The following is a 12,078-nucleotide window of genomic DNA, read 5'->3' on the forward strand; positions in this document are numbered from 1 at the left end:
TGTTAAGATTACCAGAACAAGCGCACCAGCCGCCGCAGCATAACAAATACAAAAAGTAACGAAACAAATGACCTTGCAAACACTTTCTGAACTTTGCCGGAAAGATGAGGTCCTCATCTCAGACTAAAATAAAAAGAAATGGGGAACAGTAGCGAACAACGGCGAATAAAACAAAGACGTTTGCAGACGATACAAAGATACAAATCAACCTACAAAGACCTCCTTCAACGACAACGATCGTTGCGGCGCTTATGAAAAAAAGAAAAATAGAAAGCGGCAGCATCAAAAAGAAAAAAAACGAACTTCACTTTTTTTTTTCTTTTTCGGCAAGCCTTGCCGAAAAACAAATTCGACGGTGCCAAATGTATGCTGCGAAAAATACAGGCAAAGGAGCATGGTATATGGAGCGATCGCGGCTGATGCGACGTCAATGCAAGCCATGTATAGAAGAAGATGATGCAGTCAACCAGGATTCATCTCACGTGCGAGCTTCTAACCTTCCCAGACGCTGTTATCTTGAGGAGAGGAAATGTAACGGAGGCACAAATGGACGTTCCTCAACCGGTCAAAAGTCTCCTCGAAGACACGGTTGTTGGGGCGCCGCTCTTGCCTCAGCTCTCCCAGCAAGAAAGTGTCCGTTCCAGGACTCCGCGTCAGCAAGTGATGGGTGACGAGGAGCCAGGGACGTTCAAGAGACCCGCGGCACCTGCAAAGCCATCGCAAGGGGTGTCATACGCCGAGAAAGGCGTCGGATCCACAGCTGTCGCTGCCTCGCGCAGAACGGCTCTCAGAAGGCTGTTCTACGCGGACCCGTGTGCCAGCGACCTCGACCCGTCTTTGACCTCCAGGCTGAACCTGGCGTTGAAGTTTAAAGGTGATGGGTTATAAATTTCAGATGCAACTAGAGTCTGTAGATGTCACGTACCGAGTCGAATCAAGAGGACCGGAGACAGGAGCCGCATGAGATTACCAGCTACGTCCTCTATCGAACAACAACCCCAAACCTTGAGCCGCACACTCTATGCTTCATTTATTACAAGTCGGACAGCAGTCAGAGAGAATGCACACAAACACGGACACATACATATACAGGGTGTCACAAATGAAAATTTACACGGTCTTTTTTACCGCAAAAATAAACTAGGCATCGCCGAACGCTCATTCTCCGCCCAAAGGTAGAGCTAGAGGTCACAACCAGATGCCAAAGTTTCAGCCCGATCCGATAACTTAATCAAAAGTTATGAGTGATTTTCGGAAAATTTCAATGGGAAAATGGAGCCCATTTTTGACCGTTTTCGGTTTCGGGTGCCATAGAGCCCCATGTGTTTGAAAACTCCGTCGGCCGCCATTTTCCCATTGAAATTTTCAGAAAATCACTTATAACTTTTGATTAAGTTAACAGATCGGGCTGAAACTTTGGCATCTGGTTGTGAGCTCTAGCGCTACCTTTGGGCGGAGAATGAGCGTTCGGCGATGCCTAGTTTATTTTTGCGGTAAAAAAGACCGCGTAAATTTTCTTTTGTGACACCCTGCACTAATAGATCAACATCAAAGCGCGTTCACTCTGCTTGCTTGGTTTCGCTCATTCTACCACACGAACAAAATATCACGAACGCCGTGACCTCGCACTTTTGACGCTGCTTAATTGACCATATCGGCCCGTGGTGTCGGCTGTGCTCTGACATAAGGTCACGTGAAGTCTAGCTTTCGTTTCCTGTTCACTTTGAAATCGCACAACGGGGGTTGTCGATTTCGTGCTTTTGTACGCTAACTGCAATTCAAATTCATGTATTTACCTTTTCAACAAAAAAAAATGGAGCCCCCCCCCCCCCCCCCCTCCCCCCGCCCTCCTCACAAGGCAGTGGCAGTGGCAAAGAAAATAGGAAGCCCATACACGCTAGAGTATACCATAAACTAAGTACACCAAAAATTAAAAACTAAGCTGAAAAAAAAAAAAAAAAAGATTCAAAATTTCGCAACGATAATAATGGAGCGAAATATTTAGACTAAAACTCAATAAACATACTGAACATTACTGGCACGTCATGATAAAGTACACTTTAGTCGTTAAAAGACTGTGTATCTAAAGATAGTCACCGATTATTAGCTTTCGCGCGCTCTGCTTGTTCATTAAAACGCAATCTAAGATATTTATTTATTTTGTACCGAGAGAAGCCGGGAGGCGAGGGAAGGACAGAACCGAGTGATAGATAATCGTGGCTGAGGAATGGGTGGATAGGCGAGGAAAAAATATACAAAAATGGACCGTATCGCTACAATGAACCATGCGGTATTAATCGCCTTTATATTCACCCGGCGAGAGACACACGTAAATGGAATTGGTGCTGTCTATTGCACCGACCCATTCATAAAGGTACTAATGCTGCATTACTCTTCCGTTGTCTGACGCTGTGCCCAGGAGGCTGCCGCCATTACAAAAAGATCTCCAAAGAAACAAACAAACAAAAAAAAAGATTTGGGGGGGGGGGGGGGGATTTTGTCTGCCTCCTGTTCCGAGGCCACTGCAGTGCATGCAGGCTGCTGACCAAATTGCATAATTGAAATTATTTATGGAACGCATGTTTTCTGCGCGTAGTCACAAGTTACGTATTTTTCTAATCACACACACTATTCTCTTTCGGCTCCCGAACAGGTGGAATAAGGCGCGTCAGTTTTCCATTGTTTTTGATGGTTCGTAGAAAAAAAAAGTAGGCGCGTTTTAGTTTTTGGTTTACGAGTTTTTACACTAGGCGCTAAGCTATGGTGGAAAACAAATTAAAACATTTTTGCCCTTCGGCGTTTTTTTTTTTTTTTTAGTAGAAGGTGTTGTAACGGATTCAATAAACCTATGTAATTAACCGTCCCACGTAGTGCCATTAAATAAGCTAAGCTTCAAAGTAACGACACTTGGCCGTGTCGTGGCTTAAAATCATGGTTGCCAGTTATCTGAAACTTTATCTGAAATCACCGGAAAAGCTTTTCCGTCCTCTACAAATTTTTAAACAGTTCGCGACAAAGCAAAACAATATTACACGACTTTCCTAACACCGAATCTAATGCTGAGGAAGTCGCACTTAGGAATCATGACGATCGGCAGTTGCGTCTGCTCTGCACAAGCACCAAAACGGCGGCGCCCACGACAATATCTGGGAACGGAGTGCCGATACTCTTAAGCGCGGCTCATTTAGTGGCTCTAGTCCACAGCAGTGTTGCGGAATGGGTACCCCCATTCCATTCCAATTCCATTCCGGGGAATTAGAGTTTTCGATAATTCAATTCCTTTCAATTCCTAGGAATGGAGACACTGAGCCCATTCCCACTCCTGGAATGGCTGAGTCGTTCCATTCCATTCCTTTAATTCCTAAGCGTAAAAATTGGCACTTGATAGCTACATTGTGTTGCCGGCATAAGCAGCATAAACCTGATACTATCAATTGCAAAGACAATTGCAAAAAAAAAAAAAAAAAAAAGCTAAATTCCTCAAAAAAGCACTGAGTTTTACTAAGCGGACCGCTGGTGGCAGGAAGTGTTTATTTACAATGTACTGCAACATACAGGCGGCTTTGACTGCAAACATCGAGAAAGCCCCTTGATATGTCGGTGCTTGTTTAAGATATCGGTCTCGCGACCACGTGGCTCGCAACAAACAGCAAAACTTAAATCCACTCATTTTCTTCTCTTTTTTTAACTTTTTTTGCATTTGACTTTTAAGACATACGCGGCCAGCGTGTTTGTTTGATAAGACCATAAAAATATCCAGTTCGTCCGTGGCGCAGGAATAAGCTATATTACTGTATTCTTCAAATACAGCAACACGGCTAGTACACTGTTGGAAGCGACTAGAGATGGGTCGCTCAGGAGCGAGCCGGATCTTCTGAGCCGCTCTTTTTAAAGAGCGAGTGAGCCGTGGCTCAGTAAAAGTGAGCTGCGGTTCTTTTGGGAGCCGGTTCTCTCTCGTTCAGTCAGCCGCTCCGAGTCCCGAGTAAGAGCCGGGTCAGGGCTGGGCATTGGCCGGGTCTTTTGCCGGGTGCGATTTGCACGCCATCTATTAGTAATGTGGGAAAGCAACTCCATTCCGTTCCTGCAGGATATATGCATGACTAGAATAACAGTGTTATAAGTAGTTCACAGCTACCTTCGAAGCGCCACACCAGCACAAGATGCACGTTTGGCGAGAATCGAGACATCGTTCGAACGGCAGCGGTCAACGAACGGCGCCATCCGTGAACCCGGCCACCCGGCTCCGACAGTACGGTTCGGGACATCTACGGGCACAGCTCAGTGAACGAGAGAGAGCACACTTTCTCTCTCCGAAAGAACCACGGCTCTCTCGTTCTTTAAAAGAGCGGCTGAAGAAGATCCGGCTCGCTCCTGAGCAACCCAGCCACCGAAGTGGGCCGGTGAGCCGTTCAAGTGTGCCGGTTCATTTCAGTGAGCTGAGCCATTCCGAGCCGCTCATTGAAGTGAGCCGTTTTGCCCATCTCTAGAAGCAACTCCATACACAGCGGCAGGAACACATCCTCAGACAAAATGCAACCTCTGCGGCGCAGCACGAGGGACTGTATAGACCATGTCACGAAACCTGTTTTAAAACGCATAAGTTCACGCTTGCTTTACGAATCTCGATATTTCTTATCATATTCAATTCAATTTTTGGCTGGCTCGCCTGCCCTCTTCCACCCTTCGCATACTCGTTCTCGTGTTTCTTCTTCAGATGGCGAATAAAGTTCGATGATATACGCCGACTGCACCGTGTATAGTTTCGTTGCACAACTTTCAGCGTGCAGCTTGTTTATTTTCTTCGCGACTAATGTAGAAAAATGTCTTCTACGATGCCCTGACTCGATCTGTATTTATCTTATCTTCTCGTCCGAGTTGTGATGTTCCTCTTCGCGCTGATCGAGTGGCGGGTTCAGGCAGCAGACGGTACCAACCGATTCATTCTTCTACCTCGGTGTCGGTGGTTCGCGTTGTGGCGACGGGTCTGGAAGTGAGCGTTGACAAAGCTCTTCACATAAAGATACAATTAACGGGGTAATACCTTACCGTTCGAATTGACATTCCCCGTGTTTCCTCAACAACACCGTCCAACTGACTTCTCACCGCCTCAAATAGGGTCCAGGACAAGGAGCACGAATGCAGACCGGACAGCCGAGACGCGCGGAAGCCAAAACCTCAGTGGCAGTACAGTGTTCGTGGCAGCTAGCACCCAGCTCTCCTTCTCAGTTGCCCTGACAGCAACGGTCGCGCCTCGTCTGGCGCGGGACGATCTTTCTGCAGGTCTAGTCAATTCGGTCACACCAAGAGCAGTGACGATAGTCTACTTCCCTTACGATGGACCTCAACAGACAGCACGAGAGTCATCGAAACTAATCCAGTGCCTTTTTAGTGTCGCGTGACCCTGCAGTCCCGCTCACGGTGCTGGATTGCCTAGGGTGACTCGTAGCGTCCGCAGCAGTCCATCGCAAGGTGAAACGAAGTATGCAGAGACTAAAGTCAAAGGAAATGAGCGGGAATCCGCTAGCTTGTAACCTCAACCCACTAAAACATATAACACAGAAAACAAGCATCGGAACAAAGACCAAGTAATAAACGGACTTACACAAACAAATGCAGTATAAAAAAACAAGCCTCGGAGCAAAGCGCAAGAGGAGAAGAGGGAAGTGAATCTCGCTTTGGGGGTTTTAATGCCGAAGCAAACCCACATTTCGCACTTCAAAGGAGTGCACACGAATGAACGTGGAAGGCAGCAGGGTTGGCTGCGTGCTAAACAACGCGCCTCGAACTATAAGAAAACAATACCTGATCATCTTTCGACGGCGCCCGAGTCAACGAGTTATCAGAGCTCTGCGAGTTAGGAGTCGCTTCCGCTCCCAGATCTCAGTCTGTGCGCGAGCGTGTATTCTACAAACCGTCGCAAACACAAAAAAAGCATGAAAAGAAGGACGATGAGGAGTTGTGCATGGCGGTTTCTTTCTTTGCCGCTCCCTTTTCTTTTGCTTGGTGCTTGGTTTCTTGTTTCGCTCTCGTGTAAAGCGCGAAACACATGTACGACGAAACCGTCCGATCCGACGTGCGGACTGCCGGAATGACCTTGGGGGGAAAGGGTTTTCGTAGCATCAGAGAGCGTTGAAAACACTCGCCTCCGACCGTCGTATTGCGCGGTCGGACGTCGGATCGGACGGTTTCGTCGTACATGTGTTTCGCGCTTAACGCCATTGAAGCCCGACGTCTGCGCGTCCGTGAAAGGCTCCACGCTACCCCCCTTTCCCCCTTTGCTCTTTGCTTTGACGCTTGTTTTTTGTACTGCATTTTCTTTGGCGTATAAGTCTGTTAGGGCTCCACGCGGGCTAGCAGTTTCCCGCTCATTTTATTTCTGAGCAACTGACTCGCTGACTGGCTCGGTTTAGCTGACCGTAAACTCAAAAAAAAAAAAAAAAAAGAAGAACCGTACCTTATTCCATTCCCATTCCATTCCATTCCGGGCAAAGAGCACCTAATTCCATTCCCCTTAACGTTGCCGCCATTCTATTCCCACTCCATTCCGGGGTCGTGAAAATGCGGAATGATTCCGGGAATCATTCCAACTCCGGAGTGGCAACTCCGCAACACTGGTCCACAGTGTAAGATAATACTCTTCAGGTGAGGACAGCGCGCTCCTCGCGCAGTGCAGATAAAGTTCGCTTTTCACTCTCTCTCTCTCTTTCTCTCTCTCACTATGGTTTCAAGCGGCGCCGGCAGATGACTCGTCGACCCGGCACTGCATAGGGTGCCTACATGTCTGTCTGTCTCAGGGTGAAGACATCCATTGTTGCCCTGAATGTGCCAGCGCGTGACGCTCTCGCGCACTTGGTGCGTGACTTGGGTTTTAAAATGGCGTCTATGCATTAGCCAAAGCTACGCGCTCGAGCTGAGCGACACCGGATTGCGCGCACTTCAACATGCATAAAACAACGATTGGGCGGAAAAATGGCTGAGATGTCACCACTCAAGCAAAAGAGCGCGTGTGTATGAAGGCACTCTAGCACTGCAAAGACGGCTCGTGCCGCCTCATGCTCCACACGCGCAGAGCTCCAGCGAGGTTGTCGCTCGTGCAGAAAGTCCACGGTGTACCGGGGTGTCATGGCAATGATATAATTTTTTTCGCTGTCACACAGCTTCGCCGTTTGGCCGCCGGCGACACCGTCAGCCGCGGGCACGGTGGCCGCGGAATGATGCAGCCTTTCGGATGCCCGTCGAACGAACACTATCTGATTCCTCACGCCGCGCGTTCAGACCCGCCGTGTCCTCACCTAAAGAGTGTATCTTACACCCTGCTCTATACTCCGTTTCACCTTATGATGTACCGCAAGAAAGGCTACAAGCGCGAGCTTCTTGCTCAGGGCACAGTCTCGGCGGCACAAGCTCTCGTGCACCAAGGGCAGCTGCCAACGCTATGAGCTCGCGCTTCTAGCCTTCGCTGCGGTACGACATAAGGTGAAACGGAGTATAGTCCCACGCAAGCTTGAGGTCGCCATAACTTTAGTCCACAGGATGCAAGCGACGGAGCACGAGGCTGACGTGCCTTCTCGTGCTCTGCTCGCGCAGATCCACTGCGGGGTTGTAGCGCGTCTAGAAAGACTGCAGTTCCCGCGATGCATGCCGACAGTGGCGACGTAACGGAAGTGGCTGATCAGATCCGCCTATTAACCAGTGGTGAATCCATCGCAGACTGTCAAGAAGACAAGGAGAACTTCGAGTCTGCATTCAAAGGCGAAGCAGACAAGACAGCTCAAGAGTCAGCCGCCTTCCTCGACGGGGACACATGGCAGCACCAGAAGGATCGCGTCCCGTTTCCACCGAGCCCAATAATGCCTCCGACGTTGAAGGCAGACAAACACGAGCATGTCGCCACGGTTCTTGCAAGCTCCCAGCACCGGCGCTTGTAATTTGTGGTGTTCTGTAAGCTGCAAACTGAAGAAACAATAATAAAATGAGTCTCCGTGATTTCTGGCGTTTCTATTTGTTATTTGGGCCAGCGGATTAAGGTTCAGGGTGGTGGTGGTGGTGGTGTCTGTGTGTTGGGGGAAGGGGAGGGGGGGGAGGGGGGAGGAGGGAGAGAATATTGTAGGTCGCCGGAAAAAAGAAAGTTTCCTTGACCCGCTTGACAAAACCCGGAGACCACAGAGTATGTTTTACGTGCGTTATGTATGTGTTATGATTACTTATGCTTAGTTAGAAAGAGGTCTGGGTGGATGCGTTGCACACACGACACTCGTGTGCTCCCCTGGTTTATCAGAACGGTCAAGCCAAATTTACTTGTGTTCAAGAGTGGAGTGTGCGTCTGATGAGTACGCGCTTTAAAATAAAGCTGGAGAGGTTCTTGAAAGAAAAACGTATTAGAGGTGAATTTTAGAGTATTTAAATCCGCGTAAATCTGATTATCAGGTTCGTTTTCCCCGAAGATGTAACTAAACGCGAGAAGACACGAAAAACCTCCGACTACAGTCGTAACGTTATAATTGGATCTTTTGGCCGCCAAGCGCGTGTCGCTCGTGAGGCCAGGCATGTTCCCCCGCACTGCCACCAGTCGTAACGACTCTTTCTGACCTTTTTTTTTTTTTTTTTTTGAAAATAGCGAGAGTGTGCGTGCATAGTTTTGATAGACGCTGAAGATGTACGAGAGCGGATATTCCGAAAACCCCCTTTATGACGTCCAGCTCCGGAAAAGAGGGGCTTCAGCGGTACGTTGAAAATGATTTTCTGCAGCCTCCGTGCACCAAATTGAAAAATAATCTCGATATTCGTGATCCTGAAAGCCAAATGCAGACGATTTAAGTATTTTTACTCAAATACAGAACCGCTTAAGCTTCCCTTTAATGAGAAGTTTTGCAAGGGCTCTGCTTCTACGGAGGATGCGTGCAGCGCCTCGAGTTCTTCGTCTCTTGGATTTGCAAGGAGCCCTCATAAACTACAAATGGAAGGGATACAGAATCTGCGGACATCCGTAGACCCCTTATCCGAACCGCCTTATCGTGTTCCTTGTTCAGAAAACAACAGCTTTCACTCACGAACGCAATATGCCCTGTCCGCTTTTTTCTTCGTTTACACTCGTTGCAACCCCCTCTTTATTTCTCGCCCTCTCTCTCTCTGTCTGTCTGTCTCTCTCTCTCTATCTTTCCCTCTCTTCCTCTTCATTTTGTGTTTCTCCTTCCTTCTTTCGCCTCCTTTTACAGCAGCTGCCCGACCAAAGAAAGGAAGCTCGTGGGAACATGGCAATAAACCAACACCACCTAGACAGAAGGCCTCCGCATGGTTTCCTCTTCTTCTATGAAACGTCATCACAGTCGGATCGCGCTCGGTCGGCTATTGGACCCGAGCCCGACCTTCGACGCGCTGATTGGCCACGAGCCGCAGCCGAACACTGACGCAGCACTCGTGCCCAATCTCTCGCCTCGATCGATCTGACTATGATGACGCGTGTGGAGGCCTTCTCTCTAGGTGGTGTTGAATAAACACCCTATTGGCCGCCGGTCCCAGTCGAATTCAATATTTATTGTTCATATGCGAAGATTCGTTTTGAAGAAAAAAAGCGTTACTAGGAAGAGCATTGTATATGGCACGCGGCATATTTGTAAATATTCGTGAATAGTCGGTGTCGTTTCTACGACAGCTAATCTCTCCAAAGTCAACCATTCTCTCTCTCTCTCTCTCTCTTTCGTTATCTTTGTGAACATAATTAAGGCCCGTTCACACTCTTGCGACCGAGTACGACTGAGAGAGACGAGATCTCTTAAAACTTCTTAAATGTTTTTAGAATGAGGGAACACACTGGCATTGTGGCGCCATCTGTGCGGTGACCCTGGAACTGCATTTCACAAGAGCGAAGGTTTTGCGGGATTTCCGAGGTCAAATGTGCGTAATACCCATAGAAAGGCTCGTTTATAACATTGACAAAAGTTTTTCGAGCTAAGAAAGAAAGGATAATGCTCGAGAAATAAAAAAAATATGCCGGACCGCTGAGTTTAGACTGCTTCCCAATAGATGGCGCCAGTGTGTTTTCTGGTTTAAGAAGTTTTAAGGAACCCAGGTTTAAGAGGTCGCAAGAGTGTGAACGGGCCTTTAGACTTACCTCTGTTCAGTCTCAGACCCCTCAAATTTTTCTTTAACCACCAACAGACAAACTTTTAAGAACGCTTGAGTTGAAAATGGCGCAAACGTTTTACAATCGTCAACGTCGATGATCTTGAAAAGAAACCTACTGGAAGCGATCAGTGCTTCGTGCTTCGTTCTCCGGTGTTCTAACCGGCTAATGACGCGATCTCATTCGGAGATGTTGATAAACACCTGGCTTTTCCTGCAAGTGCACCGTGCCGGGTCTTCCCTGAGCGCGGTATTGATGACGTTCGCGGACTTAAACGTCGACAGTTTCCTACCCCTCGGCCAGCCAGTGGCAGTCGCATCAGTTGGAGCATCTAAGAGCCCATCTGACAGCGGACCGCACATACAAAATAGCATACACGCGGAGAGCTCGGTGCGTGGTCGCTCCGTGCGTGACTCGCTATGTCAAGGAATCAATCAACGCGGACAGATGCCGAGCTGGAGCAAGCGACATGCGGAATAAACGAGCTTGAACTCCGAAAGTGTAGACATACGTCGACTAAACACGGGGGTCTCCCAGACTAAATATCTCCGATCTGCACGTAGAGATTCTGCGGGCCACCTCTAAAAACGATAGATGCTTAGATGTATTGTCGTACACCAGACAACGCTACATTTTGTCTTTCCAAAGGCGAAACGCCACGCGAAGGAATGAACTCGGTAGAATGAAACACCAAGCGCTTCTACTTTCTGACGTTTCTCGGACTTCATATCAATAAGCCTGCACTATATCTGCGAAAGGGCAGGTGGCTTGCAGACGAATTTCATAATACGCTGTGCATGTGTGTGACACACGGCATACAGGTACTGTTTTCATGACAACCAAGGTACCATGAAAACATGGGGAATGGCACTATCTTCATAAAACCAACATTTTTTCACGGACAGCTGGTTCAAAAGCGCACAGTCAGCTGACAAAAGATTGTACAAATATGCTGATTTGCGTAAATTTCACCAACAATTTCACCAACACCAACCAGCATTGCGGGAGCAAGTATTCGACTTGCTCCCGCAATGCTGACGAAGACGAATACGAGAGGAGGGGATGCAAGATTCAGTTTCCTAAAGCTGCAACAAGATGGAAGGACAAAAAAGAAACGTTGCACGTCAGCGGCCCGTGCGCAGACATAGTGACTGAGAGGTGCCAAGATTCTGGTGGACAAGACATACTTAGTCAGCATCTATTAGAAATTAGTAAGTCGTATTTCTTGTGTCGAAAAAGAAAATAACTATGCTCGGTAAACATCAGAAATGCTACAAATGTAAGAAATATATGTTAATAGATTGACGAATTGTCATAGTAACGAACTGCCCTGTGTGACAAACAGCCCTGCTACCAGTTGACCACTGTTTTCAAAGGTTAACAGAAATTTCAAAGAGAATTTCAGGTACCGACCGTGTTGTTGCGCGTGTGCATTCGGATCTACCGCATTTACGGTTCTGCTTCTTAGGTTTCAGGCAGGCATTATTAAGTTTTCGACCTTTTTCCTGTTTTCCAAGTTCATAATGTTTCAGTTAGGCTTTCGTCGACAACACAGAAACCACAGAAAACCCTCGCCCGCAATTATTAATCTGGGAGCAATATATCCAATCAGTTTCACAAATTTTACAAAAAAAAAGGAATTTTTTTTACAAAACTGACTAATTTTAATGACAATAAATGGGTGTATGCTAAGCATGATCCAACTGCCTCGCTAATATATATATATATATATCGATGTACGCCTAAGCATTCCTTATGAGTTGTGAATGCGAAAGCACGCAAGCCGCTCGTCCGCTCCCTTTTCTGTCTGCTGCGTACTTTTCGTCGCCGGTCGGCGCGTGTGCTCCCCTGGTGACTTTGGACGTTCCGCGCTGATGGACACGCAGCGCCTTGGGGTGAGCGGTCGTGGAAACTGACGAGCGCAGCGGCCAATGGGAGCCCCGTCGACACGCGCC

The 12,078-nt window shown here is 47.8% G+C and overlaps 1 protein-coding gene across 1 annotated transcript; it reads left to right on the forward strand.

The window, feature by feature from the left end:
• The first annotated feature begins 457 nt into the window (after positions 1–457).
• On the forward strand, positions 458–7,976 carry LOC115331602. The gene is made up of 2 exons (XM_029993725.2): positions 458–874; positions 7,711–7,976. Exons 1-2 carry the CDS (start codon positions 547–549, stop codon positions 7,926–7,928), a joined length of 546 nt encoding a protein of 181 aa, XP_029849585.2. The 5' UTR covers positions 458–546; the 3' UTR covers positions 7,929–7,976.
• Positions 7,977–12,078: the final 4,102 nt, after the last annotated feature.

Source organism: Ixodes scapularis, unplaced genomic scaffold, assembly GCF_016920785.2.
Source record: "Ixodes scapularis isolate PalLabHiFi unplaced genomic scaffold, ASM1692078v2 PGA_scaffold9__187_contigs__length_104089568, whole genome shotgun sequence".
NCBI lineage: Eukaryota > Metazoa > Arthropoda > Arachnida > Ixodida > Ixodidae > Ixodes > Ixodes scapularis.